At 45.7% G+C, this 24460-nt stretch overlaps 1 protein-coding gene across 1 annotated transcript; it reads right to left on the reverse strand.

Annotated features, from left to right (window-relative positions):
• Window positions 1-758: 758 nt before the first annotated feature.
• LOC111068577 (glutamate receptor 1) lies at window positions 759-20458 on the reverse strand. The gene is made up of 16 exons (XM_041593397.1): window positions 20075-20458; window positions 19251-19403; window positions 18946-19073; window positions 18267-18396; window positions 9490-9743; window positions 9226-9390; window positions 7791-8141; window positions 7539-7640; window positions 6933-7173; window positions 6758-6852; window positions 6483-6650; window positions 3989-4103; window positions 2564-3045; window positions 1592-1836; window positions 996-1467; window positions 759-866 (listed from the first exon to the last, which is right to left on the reverse strand). The coding sequence occupies exons 1-16, from the start codon at window positions 20253-20255 to the stop codon at window positions 759-761; spliced, it is 3390 nt and encodes a 1129-aa protein (XP_041449331.1). The 5' UTR covers window positions 20256-20458.
• Between the last annotated feature and the right edge of the window lie 4002 nt (window positions 20459-24460).

Here is a 24460-nt window from a genome sequence, read left to right on the forward strand (position 1 = left end):
AATTGCATTGCATTATGTATGTCCTATATATATGTATATTTATATGTTTGTATGTACGTACGTTCGAGGGGAGTATGTGTCATATCCGTACACAGATGTGAATATATTTATGTTATTTGTTGGCATGTTTTCCCCTCCCCCATGTCTCGCCACCCGTGTTTCTAGGCCCAACAACTGCTAACAGTAATGCAATAATTTATATGCCCCGACATTGCCTTTTGCTGACAGGCTAAAAGAATTTGCCAAATGATTGCACAGCGGCCTTAAATACACACCAAACCAAACCACACCACACGCATAAATAAAGTGTTAGTGAAATTTATTGTGTAATGCGTTTTCGCACTTGTGCAAAGATTAATATCCGTATCGGATATTGACCCCCGACCCCCATCCCCCGCGAAAGTAGGCAGCAAAAGGATGCGGCTGCATGTCACTTAATAGCTACAGGCGTTTGGGAGTCCTTACTTGCCATAGGGATGCTGCTGCTGCTGCTGATGCTGTTGCTGCTGCTGCTGCTGCTGCTGCTGGTGCTGCTGCTGCTGGTTGATGTCCGGCGAGTGGCGCATTAAAGTGGCGCTACCGCTGCCCGGCGATAGGCTACCCTCGTGGCTGCTATTGCAGCTGATTGCAGTAGGTGCCGCTCCCGTTCCCGCTCCTACCATCATCTTTTCCGTGTCCTGGCGACTGTTGGCCATAATACGACGGATTGTGGGCGCGCAGGGTGTGCGTCAGAGGCGCGATTCCTGCGCGTGTTCATGTCAGACCTGGCCATGGGCATTCATGTGCAGGGACTCGACGCCATCGGCGCCAGGGTTCGATGACAGCTGGGCGGGTGGATAGTACTGCAACGAGGCGCAATTGAGATACTGTGCGTGGATTAGTACATAGACATAGCTGGCTTGCCATCATAATCACTGAACGTTGCTGAATGTGCGTTAAAAATACATGCAGAGAGAGAAAGAGAGATCCCCATTCCCCATTCCCCCAATACCTACCCCAACTCGTCCATTGTCATAGTCGCGGCTCGCTTGGATAGTCAATTTCGCCTTCGAATGCATTGTGTCCGTCAGGGAGCTCCTTTGATGTGTGGACGGCGGCATTACGCCCGGCACTCCAGCGCTATTCTGTCCATGGAGCATCATAGAGCCATTGGCCTTGCCCAGGCTGCCACCGCCCATGGCACTGCCCAGGGTGCCCATAGGACCATGCCCGTTGGAGCCACCGCTACCCGCTGAACGGCCATCCTTTCGACGGAAACAGAACTCGAGAATGGCCACCAGCACAGAGACGAGTAGGCCGCCAATCAATATGTAGAATATTCCGGCCACATTGCTCAGCGAGAGTTCATTGTGCGATGCCTCCTGGCCGTCCGTCTTGCATTCCGTTTTGTCGTACCACCATTTGTTGCGCAACTTGATCAGCTCTCCGTTCTCCTTGAGCGTGAGCACGGCCAGATTGATGGGATCCCTGTTGAATAGAGAATTTTCCGTTCCTTTTGTTAGATATGTGCCGTGCCCCCTTTTAGATGTGGCATCAATTTCTGAAGCCCATTCTCCGTACCCACTACCCCCTTCCCTGCGCCAATACTCACTTGAGGGCAGAGCCGAGCGGCGTGGCAATGCCAAATCCTTTTGTATCCAGATTGCGGCCCACTTTCATTGTGTCGCACGGCTCCCTGGCGTTTACATATTCGTTTTTGGGTGACTCCACCAGCAAGGCGTACTTGCCCTTGGAGGTGCGCACGCGTCTGATACCCTCGTCGTAGGTATGCACAAAGACGTTCGGCCGGGAGTTCATATATTCCCACATTTTGTTGTGTAGTGCGATTTGGGAGCGCTGCGAACGGGAAATGAGAGACAGCGAAACATGCAGACATTTTAGGAAAACGTTGAGAAAAAGGTAGAAAATCTTGGCACACACACACACAAGCACTGAGATGCTTGCGATTAGGGAAATTCGAAAAAAAAAAACTTAAAGCCAAATGGGTTGCTATTCATATGCCAATTGCTGTATATTTTGTATTTATATGTCTGCTTATATGAGGCAGCAGGCAGCTAGGCAGCAGAGCGTAAGTGTGCTTAAAAGCATTCTCCAAATAAATGTAGCCATAAGAGACATGAAAAAGAAGAATAATAACAGCAACAACAAATTGAATTGACTCTAATTTTTTTTTTTTCCATTTCAGCATGGATTTGAAGGCGACTAAAGATGAGGAGAGAAAGGGGAGCGACGAGTGGAGGTCGCAGACAAATTGCTTTTTATATTTTTATTATTCTTTTTTTGTTTTGTTTTGTTTATCGCAAATTAATCCTTATCTGAAAAGGCTGCCCCCAGCCAGCCGCCGCCGTCACAGCTCACAAATTTTAATGGCTTTTATTGGCATCTGTATTGTGCGTGTGTGCGTGTGTGTGTGTGTGATGTGAGGTAAAGAAAATTAATTTCACTTCTCCGGACTGCCACTCAATGAGGCATTCATTTGGAGTGGCCAAACCAAGCCAAGCCAGCCTCAGGGGCACGGGGCAAAGGGCAAATGCTGTCAGTGCTGCTGTCTGCTTTCACTCACCCTAAAGAAATCCCAGGTGGAGCCATGCAACAGAGTGCCATATTGGACCTCCGTTTGCATGGCCAGGTCCTCGGCCGAATTGATCGGCGTCACCATGCGCTCGACGGTGAGGAATGCCGCCAGATTGGCCGTGTACGAGGAGATGAGTATCAAGGTGAAGAAGAACCAGGAGGCGGCCGCAATCCGCCCCGAAACGGAACGGGGCGACAGATCGCATCCCTGCTGCATGAAGGCGGCCAATGAGAACCAGAAGCTGTTCCAAATGCTGAACTCATTCACTGCCGACGACACGCCGGTCACCGAAACGGATGCAGCTGCGGATGCGGAGAGGGCCGCCTGCAGGGCAGCGGCACCGGCTGCCGACTGGGCCCCAGGTGTGGGCGGGCCGGGTGGCATTGCTGGCACTGGCATCGGACCGGTTGCACCTCCAATGATGCCGGGCGGCTGCTGATTGGCAAGTTGTTCGTGATGTGCATGCGGATCTGTGTGGAGTGGAGAGAGAGAGAGGACATAGTGAGCAGAGAGGTGAAGAGAGGTATGTACAAAATGAAACCGCAGGAAGGGCAAACGGGTGCTTAAAGGAGGTGGATGAGGAGGAGGAGGACGAGCAGCAGTACGTGCCCATGTCGACTGTCCAACTTTCAATCATTTCGTTTGGATTCTTGGCTTTTTGCGCCTCTGCTCTAATTGATATGCAATCAAACCCATAGCCAAGTCTCCAAGTACACCCCTACCCCTACCCCCACCGCTACCCCTTGCCTATTCCCCTGTTTCTGTTCCTTCCACCCATTTGCTTCAATTGCAAAGCCATTGAGTGCCACAGAGAGCAATGATGACATTCCTGCCTCGTCCTGTCTGCTGCTGGATGCTGGATGCTGATTCTGCTTCTAGCATGGGCTTCCCATTCATGTACATGTATGTACTGCCATCCTGCCATGACAGGTTTTATTTTTCACTTGGTATATCCTTTCAGGCGGTCCCTCCGTTTGTCTATTCTCTCGCTTTTTACACTGTGTGTAATACGCTGACTGCATACCAAATGTTGTTTACTTTTACCCGCTAAAATTACATTAAGGATGTGTTTTGCAGGATATGTGTGGAGTAGATTGTTATGAGAGCACTCGACGGGTCTCTCTCCGTCTCTCCGTCCGTCCGTCTGTCTGTCCAGAGTGTGACTCCCGTTTCTGTCCTTTGATTGCCAGCATGAAAATTCCATGGAAATAATTGAGTTTCGAATGAAAATCAAATGAAAATTGAATGCAAAACAAGTCCAAGTCTAAAAGTTCCCAAAAATTCAAACAGACGCAGGAAATTTATACGAATTTTTTGCCACCCCCTCTGGAACTCTATCCTTCCATCGCTCGCTCGCTCGCAGCTGCTGTCCTGTGGGGAGTGGGACGGCACACCTGTACAGTGTACACTCACCTGGCGACTGTGATTGTTGCGGCTGCTGTTGCACGAGACGCCATTCATGTGGCGAGAAGCGTGACACAAAGAACAGCACGATGCTCACTCCAATGTAGCTGAAGATGACGCTCACCTGTTGAAAAATAAAAGTAAAGCAGAGCCAAGAACATGAGATCCTTGTGGCAAACGGTGAAACATGCAGAGAGGCGGCCACCTAGCTGCTGCCTGGCTGCTCTCTGGCTGTGTGTGTGGCTGAAAATTCTGATGATATTTTCCATTAAATTTTCTTAACTAATTGAAGCGGAAGCGGAACGGTGCAGGGGTTTCCCTAGGAAAATAACGAAACATTAACCTAATGGTGCGACGATGCTAGTGGGGTGGGCATTGGAGGGGGCCATGACAATGCCCGGGCCCAAGGACATTGACAGGAGGAGGGCACCAGCTACTGTCTGGAGCAACTGTTGCCACTGTGTTTATAGGTGTGTGGGGGGGGGGGTGTGGCAGGGGGCGGGGTGTCTGCCTGCTGTCAGCACCTGAATGGCTGCTATGGAAGAGCGGCTTCCTTTGTGTGAGCTTGAAGGCGAAAGGTGTGTCCTTGTCGCTTTGTCGCTCCTGCTGCTGCTTTCATATGCCTCAATGGCATCACACACACACACACACACATACATCCTTATGCCTACTCCTACTCCTAATGATTGTTCCTTCCTGCTTTTCAGCCTTGTATGAGGATATGTCCTGTGCTCCTTCCATTCAGCATCTTCATGTATGTATGTATGTGTGTGTGTGTGTGGCAGCAGCTAAAATGCTTCATTTAATTTATGATAAATTTTTGTAAAAGACTTTTTTATTAGCTTGTTAACTTTTGCGCCCTTTTGCCGCTGCCTTTTGGCCCCCAAACACAAAACCCAAAACCCAAACCTTTACCCTCTCAGCGTCTGCCTACTCTGATTTCCCCATCTCGAAACTAATTTGCATTTGTAATTTTTTTTTGTAGCTCATGTCAAATTACGCATTAGCTTTCACTTTCACTCTCCCTGCTCTCCCTGTGAATTTTATTATCATTTAATTTTGCGTTTGTCGCGCTGTCAACACTCTTTGAGATTTGTCCCCACAAAAAAAAGAACCCTTCAACCCGGCACCTCAAAGCGAAGCTACTGTGACGCTGTCTATGCTCAAAGGGAGTATTCAGGGGCATATTTAATTCGTTTAGATTTGGAAATACAAGCACTTTTAATACAAATCAAACACATGGTATTTTAGTGTCGAGTTACGTTTCGACTGCTGTTTGTTTTATGCATTTTTTTGCGTAATTTTAACAGCCAGCATCGTCATAACAGCGCATTAGGGAATGGATCGGATCTCAGGGCGCGGAAGCCATCCCCATTCCCATCCGCTAATGTGTTTAATTGTCTGTCCGCTTGCCCCCTCCACCAGTTCCAGGTCCTAGTATCGTTGCTGCCACTACTACTACTACTACTACTGCCAGCCTTAGGGCCTTGCTGCAACATAAACATCAACTAAATGCTCATACAAATTTGATGGGTTTGCCATTTGTTTAAACAGCTCCTTCGAGCTCCAACAGCCAAACTTTGGACACGGAGAGACTAGCGTAAAATTTAAAACTTGACGGCCACGTAATTTTCGTGCCCCCTGCTGCAGGTTCTTCTGCCTAGGTCCTGCCACTTTCCACTGTTTATACGAGTAATGTAAGAGCAAAAAAAAAATAACACAAAAAAAAGGCAGTGGCAGTGGCAAAAGCACAAAAAACTTTGTCGTTTACTCTATTAAACTTTCGGGGGGGGAGCAGAGCAGCAGCAGCACACAGCAGCTTACGTGGCGGCAGCGCAGCAGTTTTGCTGCTGAAGCCCAAGTTGAAGCCAGAAACCAGAAGAAATAAATATACAAGTCGCAAACTTTGCAGGCCGCAAACTTTGTCCGAGGAGCACGCAGAAAATCGAGGGAGAAAAAGAATTGGCGGCGGCGGCAGAGCCAGGCGCAACTCAGAAATGAAAGAAGAAATTGTTTAAAAAACTTTACTCATTTGTATGCAGCGCAATTTTAGCAACATTTTGACTCGTTACGCGAGTAAAAATAAACACATTCTACGGGCTGTGCGGCACGTTTGTACGCGAAGTGGCATGAGCCGAACAGGACAGCACAGGAAATAATTAGAAATCCAAAGGCAGAAACAAGATGCGCGTGCGGTGGGGGGTGGTGGTGGGGGCGATGTTTTACTTTCAAATATCAATAGTTGCAACTAAATCTTCATTAAAACCCAAAGGGACAAACTATGCTGCAGGGACAAACAGAGTCCGTAAGGGACTCGCGGCACTATCTTTTGAGAGCATCCTTTGGAGATTGAGATGCCTTGCTGTGTGCAATGCTTCGCTGAGCGCCAATGAAGCAGAGTGCAATAGGGGCGGGGCAAGCAGAGTGAAGGAAGTTGTAGGAGCAGCCAGGAATACAACTCTATCTTTCTCCGGCTCTCTCTCTCTCTCTGGCATATACGCACCCAAATTTCCTGTGATAAAGGATTCATGAAGCTGAACACTCCGGGCGTCTGCTTCACTGGCTTCTTAATCATGATGGAAATGCCCAGCGACATGAACGGCTTGCTAAAGTCGATGACACGTTCGCGTTCGGCGGTAATCGTCATGGCGGCAATCGCAATATCCGCTTCCTGCAACAGAACAGAACAGAACAGAATAGGGGAGAAGAGGATGGAGAGTCTGCAACCAACCAGGGAGATAGCGTGCCGCATTGGCATCGTGTGAAGGAGGCACTTACCTTGCGCACCAGCTCCCCCACCATGCCATCCCATCCGTCGTGGGTCTTTGACTTCTCTGAACCGTAATTGCCATCCTTGACCAAACGGAGTTCATCTGCGGGGGGTGGAACAGGTGGAGACAGAGCGGGTGGGTGATTAAGCAGCTGAAGAGCCTCGTCTCTTGGATTCACTTACAATTAATGCCCAATTCCTTGGAGAGCAGCTCGGCGAGATCCTTGCAATAGCCCTCAAAGCGCTCATTGCCGTGCAACTTCTCGCCAAAGGCCGCCTGCTTCAGCATTATGTACGGCTCCTCCAGCACAGTGGTCACTATGTATGTGCGATTCTTCTCAAACTCCACATGCGGACGCAAACGCACATACTTGGCATTCAGCGGCTGCAGCCCAGCATCGTCATTCCACTCGGCCACTTTTACCTGTGCGAACATAAAAAGGAAGAAGTAGAGGCCATAAATATTGCATGTGTCACAGAGAGAGAGAGCATCTGCGAGCTTTGCTTTGCTCTCACAAGCCGTGAACACACTCTATCAGCAATTGCTTTTGCTCTCTCAGCAAAAGCTACCAACAAAGCGATTCACTCGGCTGATTCTGTTTACGAGCTTTTGCATGTTCTCTTTGCATGTTGGATCGTGTCTGCGACTGCACTTCTCATTCTTTGCGCCTACCTGCACGCAATACAAACTGCCGCAATTCACTTCTTTCGCTCTTTCGGCAACAACATTGCGAGAAACTCGCCCGATCACAAAGTGAGCGGGTGAGAGAGAGAGGTATATGTACATACCATGGCACTGTTTACAGTCATCTCGACAACATGCAGCGTGTAATTTATGCGTCTGCCGTCATCATTGAATTTGATGTCACCGGTAAGGCCCTCGATTTCCACCTGCGGATAAAACAAGCGAAAAAGAGAGAGAGATTACAACAGGTACATGCACATACACTCCCCTGGTGTGGGTGTGTCTTTAATTGCTTTCGGTATCGATGTCACATCATCATCATCATCATCATCCTCTTCTCCCTCTCTAACACTCACCTTTCTCAAATAACGCGATATTTTATCGCCATGCTCCCAGGCATTTACCCAGCCCTTGGCCGTGTTACAGTCCAGTGCTCGCGACGACGAGGAGGCGCCATTGGATCCAGAATCGATGCCACCAGCAGCACCGCCACCACCGCCACCGCCACCGCTGTGGGCACTGGCATTGGCATTGTTGTAGTTGCTGTAGCCATCGTTGGACGTCGAAGCAGCCGCCTGGGCCACCATTAGATTCTGGCTGCGACGCTGCTGCACATTGTTCCTGAATTGATCCGGCTTCTTGCGCAGGATTTTATTGAACGCCTCGACCAGAACGAACACAGCATCATACATGAGAGCTGCCTGGGCCTAGAATGGAAGGGGAGATAGAACAGGGTGGGTTTGTGGGGTTTAATGAGTGCATTACACGGTGTTATTCACAATTTTCCCAACCATTGCCCTCTGGGGAGCAGCAGCCCCAACTCCCTCCCACCCTTCAACCATACCCAATTTCCACCTTGTTCATTCCATGAGAAAAAAAAAAGGAGCGGCGGGGGCCTAGACACAGGGCCTCCCAGCGGGTGTTAGGGTTTAGCGTTGATCTACGAAACGTGTCGCATATTAAACCCCGACTTTGATTTAATATTTAATCGCTGGCAGCGCTCTTAAAGTGAATGTTCGGTAAACAGAGAATGAGAATGCGAAAGAATGAGAGAATGGGAGAATGAGAGAAAGGGGGAAAGGGAATGCTGCCACACAAAGGCTTGAATGTGAATTTCCCCCCTAAGCACACAGTCAAGTCAAATAAACATGGTCAAAAGAGAGCAGCAGCAGCAGCAGCAGTTGCTCTGAACCGTGAGACGGAGATTGCGATGGAGACGGAGAGAGACTGTGTCGTCCGGTGGATGCCTGGCCTGGCCTGGCCTGCCCTGTCCCATGCGCCTGTCCGTGCAGCAGACGACCAACATTTAAGCGCCACAAAGTGAAATCTTTGTCAACAAGGATAATGCCAAGGAAATACAAATATAAACAGCCAGCGCAAACGCAAACTAAACCAAAACGCAGCCTCTTCTCTGCTCTGTAGCTGTGTGTGTGTGCGTGCGTGTATCTGTGTGAGTATGCCAACAATGACAAGGACAACGGAACAGCAAGGACACATGTGCCTTTGACTGCAAGTCCTGCTCCTCCACTAAAAGTGAAATCTGCTGCTATTTGACTGCAGTACAGAAAGGGAGAGGGAGAGAGGGAGAGCGAGAGAGAGAGAAGAGAACACAAACAGACAGCGCAGAGCAAGCGACAAAGCGCCGCAAACTAGATGCTACATGGCTATGCCCCTTCCGGATGCAAACATTAAATCCCCCAGCAAATATTTAACATGCCCAACGGTACTGGAGGTACTCCTCCCATGGTCATGTGTGTGTATGTGTGTGTGTGTATCATTTGTGTCCCTTACCGAAATCGATTCACGGCCAGCCCCCACACTCATCTGTGGGTCCAGTCGCTTCCAACTGTCATAGAATTCGCGCACCAGCCGCCGATTGGTATCCACAATGCGAAAGCCTGTAATGTTAATGGCCCCAAATTCGATTATCTCACTCTCCCAGCGATCGTCCATGACCTGCAAAAGGAAAGACAATGGCAATAAGTTTCGGTTTTTGGGATGCGAGTGCGGAGTGTGGTGTGTGGTGTGGTGGGAGTGCGGTGGCATGCAACTTACCAAACCACTCAGCAAATAGTGATAGGTGCGACGTCCCAGTCGCAAATCGCGCACATGCTGGATGAGTATTTGTTTGGCCATTTCCGTGGGACAGTCGAGGACGATGTGCTTGCTGGTGAAGCGTCCGATTTGCTCCAGCGTGTGCAGGAACTCGATGGCCATGCTGACATTGGAGATGCGCTTGACCAGCTCCACTTGAAAGGACTCGTTGCCGGGTTTCAGGCCCTGATAGATTTGCTGCAGGCGCAGGAGACCTGCAGAGCAAAGGGAGTGTGTAAGTGTGATCCTGTTAATTAACTGAGTTTTCGGGTTGGGTAGGAGGGGGGGGTGCCAGGCACAGAGGCACACAGATCCGATCCGATGCATACATACATTAGGAAGGGCACACAAATTACAACCATCAACAGTTTTGCGAGTCGTTAGCCACTGCTGAAAAGGAGTACGCCCCATGGCCCCTTGGGGCAGGCCTCTCGTTCGTCCGGAGAGTAGCCCTTATCAACAAGACGAACATTTGCAACTCTCACAGACAGGAAACCCTCAGGGGGGATGGATGTTCAGACAAGGGGTCGAATCCACTCGAATCCACACGACAAACAATTAAATTCGAAACGAACTAAAATATTCTTTTTCATAGAAAATCCAAAGTTTTGGATGATTTGGATGATATATTTTTATAGAAAAGAATTTCTAAAACAAGTTTCTTTCCTTTCTTACAGAAAAGCATAGTCAAAAGAAACTCTTCTATATTTATATTAAAAATTCTGTTTTTAGACCATAATTTACTAAATAAAAAGTATTGAAAATTTTAATCTGTTAAATATTTCATATAAATACAAAAACACGTTTAAATAAATAAAATTGATTTTAGACAATATAAAAAATAAAATATGTAAATATAATAAATTAAATTTGTGGGGAAAAAATGTAATTATGAAATATATTTATTTTATAAATGCATATATTTAAAACAAATATTTTCATATTAACATCTTAACTATATCACTCTCGGAGCAACTTTTTAAGTATTATTCTCTATTTAACTGCAAAAAAGTGCTCAGAGAACGTTCTAGTTTTGCTTGTCGCCTGGGCCTTGACATTTGCTTTTGTCGAAAAATAGGCCATAAACACACACAGACAAACACACACAACAGCCAGCCATATGCACAAGGGCTGAACCCATGCTAGCCCTTACCCCTTGCCTTGCCCCTTTGTGTGTACAACAAAAGCCAAAGGAGCAAAATCAGTTTCAATTTGAAATTTACCGAAAACGGATACAAAGATACGGACGGACTCGTATATGCCCATGCCCATGCCCCTGCACATGTACGTGGCTTAGTTTTTGGGTTTTAGGGCAGGGCCAAGTTTCTGGCCCCTCCCCGCCTCACATTATCCTTTTGGGGCATGGAATTATCAGCGCTGTGGTACTGGCAGGCATCGTTTGTGCCACATCGTTGTGTGTGATATGCGCATGAGATTCCTCTGCGAGCGCAATTTGCATTTGTGTTTATTGAGTTATGGCTGCAACTAACTGCCGCTTGGTCCATTCTCTATGCCCCATGCCCCATGCGCCCCATGCAGCTTTCATTCGCACTTAAAACGAGATGGTAAAGGCGCCCCAGGCCCGGCACGAGTCAAAACTCAACGATTCAATGCGCCTGGGACTGTGATGGAGAGATGGAAAGATGGAAAGATGGAGACGCACACAGGCCCAAAGGAGAGACAGACAGATGATTTGTATTACAGCAGCTACGCAGCAAACAAAAGCAAAAGAAAAATGTAGCAGGAGAAGGGAAGGAGGAGGAGGAGCAGCAGCGGCAGCAGCCAGGGAAAACTGAGGAGCAGAAGACAGTAAAAATCTCTGACTTGCTTTCTCTTCTCCAGTGAATGTCGCATGAGACATGGAGCTGGAGATGGAGCTGGAAGCTGGCGCTGGCTGCAGCTTCGAATGCGCCTTCAATTTATGTTTGCGGATAAAATGGGATTTGCTTTTTGCTTCTGGGCTTCTGGCTGGATTTTTGATTTAGACATTGTCGGTGGCATGCCCCATGCCCGCTGCCCCACAGCTACGCACGCCACTAAAGTGACACAGAGAGAGGGAGAGAAATGGGTAGAGTACTCAATACATTTCCAATTTGTTGTTGCTTTGATTTGCACTATGTACGAAGGAGGGTTTTGTTCAAGTTTTATTCTTCTTCTTTTGGTGGCGAGTACATAGCGGTATATACTATACATATGTGCATACATATGTGCATACATATGTCGAAGTTCAAGGGTATGCTAAGGGTGTTCTAGGCTATTCCTACGAATTGTGAGTGGCATAATAATGAACAAGATAAGAACATCATCAGATCATCTGATGGGGTGAGTGAGAGAGCAGGCAGCGTAACAGAAAGTGAATAAGCTCGTGCTCTGTGAGAGTAACGGCCTGAAGGGCAGACCGAGATAGCTGGAGATCTACTGCAAAGATCCTAGAGATGGCACTTGCGCTCATCTGCGTGCGTGAGCCTACAAGCCTACCATCGTAGTGTTAAGTGCGAATATTAAGAACTTTTCAACTCCAAAACCTAAAGAATTTCTGCCCTGCTCGCATTGGGGCTTTTGGGTATCAAAAATGTCTTGAATAAAACATGGACTTTTGTTTCCCTGTCTCTCTCTCTCTATGTGTGTGTGTGTGCTTGGCCATTTTTTGCTGTGTTGTGTTCTCGTTGTGCAATAAATTTTCTGCCTTGCCTTTTATACAATTTCATTTGCTGGCACTTCCTATTTCTGTACTCCGCTACTCCGCTACTCCTCTCTCTGCCACTCCCTCTCTCTTACCATTCTGACATTCGCTTCCATTCGCTTGGCTTGTGTTTGGATTTGATTTTCGGGTGTTTTTTTCGATTTCGAGATTTGCCGCTTGGATTTGGAGTGGTATCCAATGTGCGTATATGTGTGTGTGTGTCTCTGTGCGTGTGTGTGTTAGTGCTATGTATCTATGTGCATGAATCGGAAAATCGAAAGTGTAATTGAAGAGCATGCGGTGCTGTTGCGGCAGCGGCAGCGGCATCGGCCGAGGATTTTGTTTTATTTCATTTTTGATATGAAAACATTTTTGTGGCTCACCCCGTGGCATATAATTCGAGTGCCATCGCCCCTCCCTTCCCACTCTCTCTACACAATCTGCCCCCTTCCTTTGCTTTGAATCCACATCCGCTTTCTCTCATGTGTGAGTGTGTGTGTGTGTGTTTGTGTATTTCCGTTTATTTTTTATTGTTTTATTTCAAAGCTGTGACCGGGTAGACCGGGGTGTGGGCAATTCTCTTTCATTTTCGTTTATGTAACGAATTTAATTTACAATTATATTTATTTTTTTTGTTGAGCTCTTTTTGTTTTTTTTTTTGTGAGCCCAAATTCAATTTATTTCGAGAACAGAAAAGGAATTGAAAATTGAATTTAACCAAAAATTGCCAAGAGACAAGGATGCAGCAGTGTCCCTGCCACTATTTCAGCTATTATCTCTCCAGTGGCTATGCAAAATCTGTCAACAGCCACGCCCACTGTCCACAGCCCACAGCTCCCCACAGTTGAGTGGGGCTCAACTTTCACTCAGAAACACACACAAATGCGTAAGGCAAACAAGACAATTTGTTATGTTAAACAAAAGTTAGTTTTGCGGAAATGAAGTTTTCCTGCCTTCGGTAGCGACACCATCAAGCAGGAGATGCAAAAGATACATAGATACAATAGAGAGAGTGAGAGAGAGAGAGAGAGCTAGAGCTAGAGCTAGAGATACGGATTGTGGACATAGAGCACATCACACATCAGAGATATGTACGTACGTATGTGTGTGTGTACGATGGTTAACAAGTAAGACATTTGCCAAGCATATTTTATGCAGAAAGTTCGAGGGAGGGGGGAAAAGAAGAGATAAACAAATGTAATTATTATAAGGAAGTTCCTTCACCCACTCACACTCATACACATTCATTCTCTCCCCCCCTTCCATTGATATTTCTGGACAAAGTAATTGAAGAAAATGATTTCCTGGAAGGGAAATTGAAGGGACGAAGAGAGCTCTCGCTCGTTCGTCTCCAAAACGAATAATTTCCAAAATAAACCCCCATTAATTTATGCATTAAATCGCTTCAACTTGATCTACTGCTGCCCTCCGTAATTAGGATAGCAGCAAGGAATAAAAAAATAAACTTCTACGCTTTAAGTGCCACGCCCTAATTTAGCAGCTTGTTAGGGCTCGAGTTTTTTATACTGCCTGCTGTCCCTGCCTGCCGCAGCCTGTCTGCCTGCTGACTGCTGCTTGTTGTGCTATCAAAAACTTTGCTGCTTTAATTACTTGCAAAACTGCGTCCTGCTCGTCCTGTTCGTTCTGCGTCCTCGTCGGCCTCATTCGGTTACTGGGAAAATTATGCTGACAAGCTCAAAGGCTTTGCGCATATGTTTTCAATGGCCTCGAAACAGGAACAGGAGACTGCGAGTGGGGAACTAGGGCGGAGTGCGGAGTAGGGGAGTGGGTGGCCACAGGCAGCATTAAAAGTATCAAATAACATGAAAGTGAAAGCGCAGTAAACCCCATAATGGTTAAATTAATGGCAGTCCTGCTGGAATGGCAGCAGTAGCGGAAAACCAGCCACAGTATGAAGCAGGACTTCCTATCCCAGGACTATGGAGCAGTAGCCCCCACATTCTGGCATCCTTTTGGCTGTTGTTGTCTTAAAGCAATTTGCGCTGCCATTTGACGCAGTTTATGCAAATATTCAGCCTGTGATTTAAATTATGTAGCGTAGCACATTCCCATCTCTCCTTCTCTCTACGTGGCCAAAGTGCCATGAACCATCAACGTTTGCTTATTATTCATGATGTTCTTGCCGCCCCCCCACTTTCTATCGTCAGATTCCTTTCAGATTTTTATATGCACACAAACCTCTCAAATCGAAGATACATATTTGATTGTCTTTCTGGGATGGGTTTGGTGTTGGTATGGACAGAAGACAATCAAATCTTTCATCTATAAACGAAACCATTTACATAATTCTGCAGTTACGTATTTTCGGGGGTTTGGGTCGCTCGCCTTTGGGTCATTGATTAGCCACCAGAAGGGTAGGGGGCGGTGGTACCTGCTGGGGGTCGGGGGTGTATCTTTAATAAACCATATTGAGAGTCTGGCCCTGCCGTTTTCTGGCCCTGCCGAACTGCTGACGTATTCATTGCAATATGAGCAAGCAGATTTTCACACATCCTTAACATCCCAGCGGCGGCGGCAAACAGCAATCTCACGCACAATTCTGTAGTTGTAGCTGTAGTTGTATCTGTATCTGTAACTGTAACTGTAACTGTGTGGAATGTTTATTTTTTTTCTTGCCCAGCCTCCCAGTAATAAATTTTATTTCACAGGAAAGTCAATGTGCTGTTAACACGGCAATGGGGAGAAACGCCTACATTCCGATTTTTTCCATCGCATTTTCTCCTCTTTTATTCGTGCGTACGTCTGTACATTCCCTACTTCATTTTCACCATCTGCCAGGACGCACACACACACACACACAGGCGTGTGCTGTGTGTGTAAGTGAAAGTATGTGTAAGTAAGACATTTACTTTCATTGCAGACTGTTGATTGTATGCTTTTTTCCATATTGAAAGATGGGGTCGGATGATCTGCGGAGCTGCGTGGGTTGGATGGAAATGGTGCGTTTCCCCAGCGGAAATAATATTCTCATATATAAACACAAATAAAAGGCCACAAAAAGCAATCATTTAATGTTCAACCAACCGCAAAATATACTACCACAAAAAAAATCTAGCTGGAAACTGGCCAAATGAGCAGCGCTAGCTGTCACTCCTCCCCACCTTACCGCCCAACGTACGTCATTTGTTTTTGTGCTCGGCTGGGACGTGCAAATACTTTGCAATTCATGTGGCACTGCTTTGGCAACGATACGCCTGTCGATGTCTATGTCTGTGCGAAAATTTGCTTATGCTTTGGACTCATTTGACATTTGATTGGAGGCGAGACAGCTGCTGCTACGAACAGTTAGACATGCCAACTGCTTCATTTCCATACGCAACCAAAATATATCATGCAGAAAATGTTATGGATCTAATAAATTAAAAATGTGTACATATAAATGTACAATATGTATGTACATAAATATGTTAAAGTTCAACTCCAGTGTCTGGTCCATTTCTTAAATTTTTTGTTTTTATTTTTTTTCTGGAGGCGCAGTGCAGTCACAATTGTCTTATCTCTTGGTCTTCATTTGATTTACGAGCTTTGCTTCTCTCAGCAACTGCTTAACGCGCTCTCAGCAAAAGCTACAGCAATGCGATTCACTCGGACGATTCTGTTTACGAGCTTTTGCATGTTCTCTTTGCATGTTCGATCGTGCCTGCGACTGCACTTCTGTTTCTTTGCGCCTACTCTCACGCAATACAAACTGCCGCAGTTCACTTCTTTCTCTCTTTCGGCAAAAACCAGCACAGAGCCTCGCTCTCAGCAAATAAAATGCAGAACGAAGGGGGATTTATATTGATATTCTTATTGCATTTAATAGCAGATTTAAGGGGAGAGAGAAATATATGTAGTCACTCGGCTCTTTCTTATCTCGTTGATCTTGGTGTTTGATCTCTGCAAATATGTACCCTATATTCTGCAAATCTCCTAAAAATCTTTTGGTTCGCGTTGTTTGCAAATCGAATCTGCAGAATGAATCCCCAATCATATCCATTAAAGTGTGCTGTACCCATAAAAATATGTACAAAGATTATTTCATAATCCTCGTACTTTTAAAGCCATCTCTCCTTCATAGATTCCTTTGATGATCTGTGTATGGGGGGAGTCCGCCCCTACTTTTCCCGCTTTGAGGGAAAAATCCAATAACCGCAGGCGGCACAAGTGTTTTTTAGTGAACACAAACATAAACATACAAACTCCTGCCATACATATACATATGTATGTATATAGATATACATACATACATATGTACAATATATTATAATGTACGATAGCTGGAGGCTGGCACATGTTGGAATTTTTTTGGGTGTCGGGCATCGGGCATCCGGGCCAAATACAATAATTTCACAGCTAAAAGGAAAATGTGTGTGTAAGCAGCAGCCAATTTCTTGGCCAAGTCGTAAATACAAGTCCGGGAATAAACTTATAAGCTGCTCCCCCTGCCCACTCCATCTCTCTCTCACTCCCTCCATGGAGCAAAAGGAAGGCCCCAAAAACCCATAACAAAATATTGTTTGTGTTTTTGCATCGATTGTTGTTTCTGTTGTGATTGCCTTTGCCACCGCCCGCTGCCAGTTGTACAAACCACTCGAAAAATTGTATCTAAAGCTTTTGGCCCGGCCATTGGCCATAAATAGTTCTTTTAGCCTATTTCTTTGTAATAAACTCGTTGGCGCTTCGAATAAACAAAAGACGAAGCCATAGCCAGAGCCAGGGCCCCACATGCGTTGTTTTTTGGGGCCCGACAAAACAAAAGGCCGTTAACTGGCGAAAGCGAAGGCGTTACGTGCCAGACTTTGGGCCAGAAGTTGCCCTCTGCCATTCCATTCGATTCTGTTTCGGCCTAGTCCTGACCCTAGCCACCCGCCCGCTCCTGGGGGCGGCCGTGTAAACATGGCCATAAACTAAGTAGAAAAATGAAAAACGGCTGAACAAATCGCATGCGCTTGGGGCCTGGGATAGCTCGCTTGAATTGTCAAATATTAATTGAGGAATCGGGCATATTAGCCATGAGTAGGGGCCGATGCGAATCAAAATTGATTTGCCATCTAGAAGTCAGAGAATTATTAGAATTATGCGCCTGTGGAATGTGGAATTGATTGAGTGGCAGTAGACACAAACAGTTGGCTCAGCCTTGTCCAGAGACACGGCTACACACAGCCAGACAATGGGGGGTGGATGAGAGATTAACACAAACACACAGACACAGATACAGATACAAATACAAATACAAATGGATATGCGGATGGGAGAGAGACGAGAGACTCTGTGGCCTGTCTGTCGCTTGAATTGATTGAGTGCTGGCCTGTTGGCGCGACCGCAAAAAGATTTTCACGTGGCATTCATTAATAATAATAATGCAAGCGCCCAGACACTAACAGTTTGTCCGGACGGATGGCTGGCCCGGTGTCCTTTCTGTCTGTCCCTCCCAGCATTTTCTCTCTTTTTCTGTCTTTCTGTCTCTCTTTCTGTCTGTCCCTACCAGCTCTTTCTCTCCCTGTTCATCGTTTGGCTGCCTCCAGTAGCCACATAAACCAATTGTCTGACTGCCAATGGCGCATCATGTCAGCAGAGTCGACAGCAAGGGGTGGGGTGGTGCGGTTCAGGGGTCGGGTGTCTGCTGTGTCATTAAACTTTATTTATGCAGCGAGCAAATGGAAAATGCTTGCAGAAACTTATAACAAAAGTAAATTTACAAAACAGGGTGAAAGCCAGAGGGGGGGCCCACAGAGAGAAAGAGAGACAGAGAGAGAGAGAACGCTATAGAGAGAAATGCTGCTATAAGTAGTTTGCATAGAATGAGGGTAAAATTATTATTATTGACTCCGTTGGGGGTACGTTTCCGCTTTCGCTTCCCTCCTATACAAATATATTTATACCCTGTCGTACTCAAAGGGTATTCAGGGGTATATTCAATTCGTTTGCATCAATTTCAACAGCCAGTGGGAAGTGGTGTATAGTTTTAGGGACATTTTAATTCGATATATGGAGGATCTGCGTGCAGGGTATCTTAGTGTCGTGGCACGACGTGCGCCGTTCTGCTACTTACCATCGTGTGAATCGTATAGATAAATTATCTTGCGCCAGCCATAAAATTGTATGGTATCAATGATTGCCTGATGATAATCCGGTCGCATGCTGAGGGCAAAGTCGAGAAAGCCAGACGATGGCGTAAGCACCTAAAAACGCGAAAATTATGGAAAGCAGAACACAGGGAGAAGATGGCAAAGGAGAATGAGAGTTAGTAAACATGAATCATTATTGAGTGCTCATTGTGTTGTTCGTTCCTCTGCTGCTTTAGGGGCATTTGCTTGCTTGATTTATAGGCTCACCCGGCCTCGGCCTCGTCCTCGTCCTCGTTGGCCTAAACGAGGGGCCAAAAACTGTATGTGTGTGTGTGTGCTTGTGTTTCATAAATTTTTTAAAGCGCACACGGGCGGTGGGACATCATTAGAAGCAAGTGGGAGGGACTATGGCTACGGACAATGGCTCCTACAGTGGCTCCTATAATGATTTGTACCTGTGAGGCTCATAAATTTAAGACCTGGGATCCTTGTGACCCAGCTGTGTCCCCCCTCTCGTGTGTGTTTGGTTACGGATTTTCAAGGTTAAGAAATTTATTTTGCTAGAGTCAACCGTGCGTATGATTAATATTTCATATTTAAATAGGCAAACGGCCTTCGAACTGGAGGAGAGTTTTCTCTTTAATATTTATTAATGTCTCTCACCTTCTCTGGGAACCAGGGCGTCACGAAGGGCATCTGAAAGGTGTTCGAATAGGAATGCAGGGTATCAAAGGAGTCGGGGGAGACGGCGCCCAGCATGGAGTAGACACCCCTCGAGAATTGATTGCAAACTGCATGGAGAAAGAAACGAGAGAAAATGATGAACAAATTGGATGTATAAAATTGGTGATAAAAATGCGCATAATTCAACAATTTGCACGCGTAACAAGATATTTCTTTCCATAGAATTATTTTGCATTTTCCATCATTAATATTCATTCATTCAGTTGGCAAAAAAAAAAACTCACTCAATCGCGATAGTTTGAAGGCATCCGCTGTATTAATGACATCCACATAGGCCTGCAGCTCGAATCTTCGCGAGGAGACATTCAGATTGTGATTGAGCATCGCATACTTGAAGGCCGACTGCACCTCATCCGTACCCTGCTCAAAGATAGCACCTGGGAAGAGAGTGAACAAGAGAAACATGCAAAAAGATGGCTGTTAAAATTGCGGATGGCAAAGTTTTTTTTCGGGAGGCACGGCATTGAAATTGTCAATTAAGTTCAAAGCAAAAAGGCACTTTAAACTTTTGTAATTGCTTTTGCGAGATGCGATGCGAACTTTGTTTCGCTGCCGTTGCCTGCCACAATCTCCAGTGACTGTTTCTGCTGGCTGCCTGCCTCAATCTCCTACTGACTGCTCTGCTGGCTGTCGCGGAGCGTCAATTGTTAAGTGGCAGACAAGCGGCGTTCTGCAGCTAAACGCTAATAAGCGTTGCCGTTTCAGTTTTCAAAAGAAATACCAGATATGCTCAAATGAAACTGAATCTTGCCACAAAGGGAGAGCGAATGATCGTTGTATTTACAGGCAGAAACTTAAATTTGATGCCACCAAAAGATGGTCAGAAGAGAGGGAGAGAGCCTTGAGGATTATTTCAGCTGCAACTGAGCCTGGGGCTGGCGCTGTTGATGGTTTTAAAAATAAACGAAAAGCAGGACTAGGACTAGGACTGGGACTATAAAGAAGCACAGCATAGTGTGGGGCAGAAGCAGGTTCCTGGAGTCGCCTGTCAAATGCATCGCTGGGGTAGTGGTTGGTTGGGTTAGGGGCATATGGTTTACACTCTCACCTAATGGGATTTTCTCGGTTAATGATGGCTGTGCGCTGGCTCCTCCAATGCCACCACCTCCTCCTCCTCCTCCACCACCTCTACTGCTGCTGTGGCTGCTGCTGCTGGTGCTGCGTTGGCTCCATGTTAGCCATAATAAAAAGCTTGGCCAAAGGCAGCTCAACTTTAAGCCGTGGCGCATTTTGCAGCCGCCTGTTCAATGTTGCTTGCCCCCTTTGTTGTTGCTGGCTTGCTTGCTGCTGTTGCCCCTTATTGTTGCCTGCCTCACTCTGACTCTGGCCAGGCAGAGTCTTCTGCTGCTTCTGCTTCGACGGTTTCTTCTTGCTGTTGCCTAATTTCTGTTGTTGCACTTAGTTGCCGTTGCCGTTGCTGCTGTTGCTGCTGCTGCTGTCGTTGCTGGCATTTGTGAGCCTTTTGCTGCTGCTGCTGCTGCACTTAGTGCTGCTGCTGCTGCGGAATTTGTAGAGGTTGCGTTTTCTAGAGGGAAGAACAAGAGAGAGAGAGAGAGAGTGGGAGTGAGAGTAAGGAATATATTAGTATTTTTGGAAGGGGTTAATCATGGACATTATGTGTCCAAAAGTGGGTCCTCTTTCAGGCGTGCGAGTGTCCCTGTTTATTGGTTCAAATTAGGGGCATTCACGGGGGGCACACACACGTTGACTTGCACGTGTCTTTGCCACCTGCCACAATGGCACAAAACTTGGGGAAACAGTCTGCCCCTCCCCCGCCACCACGCCATACACTTTCTGCTCATGCGAGCATCATTTATGTTGCTGCCACACTGCCTCACTGCCACACTGACACCCCCCGGTGACTGTTTCAGTGTGTGTCTGTTCAGTGAACTGTATGCAAATATGTCTGTCCCCTACCCCTCTCTCCGCCAGCCTATATGCAGGTGTTTCTGTGTGTGTGTGTCTGTGCGGCATTCAACTCGCGGGATCTTTCTCTGTCTCTTTCTTTGTCTCTGTTTCTGTTTCTGTTTTTGTGTGCGTCGCGTGTGGAGTGTGTCACTGTGCCACCAACAGCAGCAGCAGCAGCAAGCAGCTTGTGTCCCTTATTGTTGCCTCTGCCCCGTGTGCAGTGTGTGCCCCCCCCCCACCCATCTACCACACCTGTTACCACCCTGCGCCGTTATCCTTTCGCTTCGCTGAATGTTTTTTTTTCTGCTGATTTTGCGCTTATTTTAAATGTCTTTTATGGCATTGTTTTTTCTTTGCTTTTGTTTTTCTTTTGCTTTTGTTGTTGGTGTTTATTTGCTTTATTTTTTGTTTGCATTTGTTTTTTTTGTATGCGTTTTATTGTTAATTATTTAAAATTGCAAAAGCTCAGAGACCCCGCGAGTGACTGAATGAGTGACTGAATGGCTGCATGGTTGGCTGTCAGGCTATATCCCCACCCTCCGCCTGATGTCAGTGTTCCCTCAAAAAAATGTCCGTTTCCCTTGTATATTCATCCGGTTACCCTCTCCCTTTTCAATCTACCCTGCCACACGGCCACCCATCGCTTATTGGAATTTTATTTTTGGGATTTCTGGTTTGCTCTTTCCTCCCTTCTCGGCTTTACAATCGCATGGCATTGGACTTTAGAGAGTGGTTTAATTTTTGAAATTGTTTTTAAAATCGGCTTATTTGGGGCACGTCACACACACAAGCACACAAGACAGAGCACACTGCAGTGGGGGCTATTTTGTTTCATTGGAATTTCGCATGTTAAGGAAAGGAATATTAATACTTTAAAATTTACTTGTGGCAAAAATCAAAAAGGTGCATTTTGGAATTTTAAATGTAGATACAAAAACGCATTGGTTGCATATAGTTGCAGTTATTATATTTTTTTTATTTATATAAACACAACATTAATAATTAATTAACTTTACTATAAGTGATTATTAATTACATTATTCCGAATGTTTTTTGTGTGGCTTTGAGTTAAAATAAAAAGTTTTCTGCAAGGGATTTAAAGAAGGATTAATAAACAATCAACTTTCTACAAAAATTTAACAGATTAGAAAATTTAATCGCATAATATATCAATTTATGATTGTTCATTATGATTCTGCGTTTAAGGATATTTCGTAGCAACTTCCAGCACGGAAATGACAGAAATAAAAAAAATCCTAGCTGTGAGTTATTAAAGTCAGAGAGGGGTAGCCACAACACACCTTGAGATCTCTCCCTATTCTGAACATATTTTCGCCCCAAACGAGTATTTTCCCCTAGTGCATAAATTTTCCACTTTGAAGCCTGTTCCGTAAATATGCTTTTATCATATAATTATTGCAGGGAACTACATCCACGAGAACCGCCCATGAGAACCCCTTTCTTTGCGACTATCTTCCTTCGTTCATTCGTTCATTCATTATTCGTTCATTCGTTGGCTCATTCATTAACCTAACATAAAACCACTTGACTGAAAAGTTGCAGTGTCTGTTGGGTGTCTATTTTTGCAGGGGCCGTCACGGGGGATTGAAGTGGAAGGTGGAACTGTAGCCATTTGGGGGCTTTGGGGACGCAGGCGACATTGCCATAAAATGAGCTTACTCATCATCGGTGACGGCATCGGACGGGAATGGACGGTCACGGACGGGGAGATAATTTAGCGGGGCACTGGGAAAAAATTGGTTAACAGGCGCTTAATATTCATTGTATACCAAGACCAGGAGCAGGAGCAGGACCAGGACCAGGCCTAGCTCCGTTTTTCACTCTTTTGGGCCGCCGCCACTTGAAAGTTTATTCGTTATAATGACGATGGCAAAAACTAATGCAAAGTGTGGGAGCCTGAGGAGTGGAACAGAAGAAAGGCAAAGAGCCTGGAGCAGGACGTGGAGCAGGCCAGTTTCCACATTAAACGAATGATCCCCACTTAATTAAATTTAAATTAGAAGCCTAAAAGTTGAACGTCACGAACGTTTAAGTGGCAGTGGCCGAGTGAGTCCGAGAGTCGGAGTCGCCTCTTGCTGGGGTTCCTCCTGCTTGGATTATTTAGAAGCCTAAACAAAAAAACGAATGAATGGGCATTTAGACCAGGAAGAAGACTCCGACTCGTCTGCTGCTGCTGCTGCTACTGCTGCTGAAGGTAGGCTGTAGGCTGGCTGCATCTCGTGGCAGGCAGGCACTTTCGTTAATTAAATAATTATTTTGTAGCCACTTGCTGATTACTTTTTACTCTCGGACTCTCCTCTATTCATTCGCAACTTAACACGATGCCTGCAGATACAAATACTGGACACAGAAGCCGAGAAAGAAAAGGAATCTGCAGCCTCTGACCTTTGTGTATATTTCAGTGGCAGATAGGCATCGGGGTACGGTTTGCCTTCAAAAATGTCCCTTTTGTAAGAGCAGAAATGAGGGAAAAACTAAGGGGGCGAAAAGCAAAAAAATTGTATTCTTCGTTGACTTTTGGGGCACGTGCCCCGGGGCACAAAAACAAAAAGCTATGACGGCAGGTATTTAGCAAATTCCGACGAGAGATAAAAATGTAACAGGAAAATTATTAGGCCGCAGATAAAATCCATAATATATATGGGGCCTGCCTGGCCGTTCTTTACGCTCTCCCATTTGCATTTCAATGAGGTGATTAGTATGCCAATGTCATGCCACGGCCGGGCAGAACGGATATCGGGGCCAATAATTGAAAGTGGCTTCAGGTAGGAAGAGAGATGTGTATTAAATTTTTCGGTATTTTTTTACAGCAGATTGGAGCACTGCAGTTGAAGGTTTCACAAACTTCAAAGAAAAACGAGCAAGCCGCAAGCGAGGAATCATAAAGAATGATTATAGCTGCTAAATTGCAAGATCTGACTGAAATCGGTTCATAATTATGATCGGAAGTACAACAAAAAAAAGCATAGTTTGGCTATTCGAACAGCTGGTCCACTCGAACAATATTAAACACACAACAATGCGCTCTTAAGTGCATAAATAATATAATTGAAAACTAATGTTCGGATTGCTTTCCTAGCTCCATGGAGAACTTCCATTTTTAAACATTATTTAAATTTATTATTTTGTATAATAATTTATTATTTATTTATTTTTTTATTTATTTATTTCCAAATTATTGCATTGGCAAAGCATATTTAATTAGAACTAATCTTTTATGCCTTTTTAATTGCCATAATTTGGAGTATTCCGCCTAAGAATCTTGCCTCAATTAGTCGGCTCTGACGACAGCTGTCTCGATAATTGATAATTTGTAGTGCTGGGTGGAATGTGGAGGATGTTCCATGGAGTGCCGTGCCATGCCATGCCAACAAATGCTAAATATACCAAAGTTACAAATAATGAGCACAAATTCCGCTGTTTATAGAATTAATGCTCATCAATACACGAGTACATGGAATGGCAGGGACAGGGACCCCTCCCTCTACTAAGTCATTCTGTCTGG

This window comes from Drosophila obscura, unplaced genomic scaffold, assembly GCF_018151105.1.
Source record: "Drosophila obscura isolate BZ-5 IFL unplaced genomic scaffold, ASM1815110v1 contig_1, whole genome shotgun sequence".
NCBI lineage: Eukaryota > Metazoa > Arthropoda > Insecta > Diptera > Drosophilidae > Drosophila > Drosophila obscura.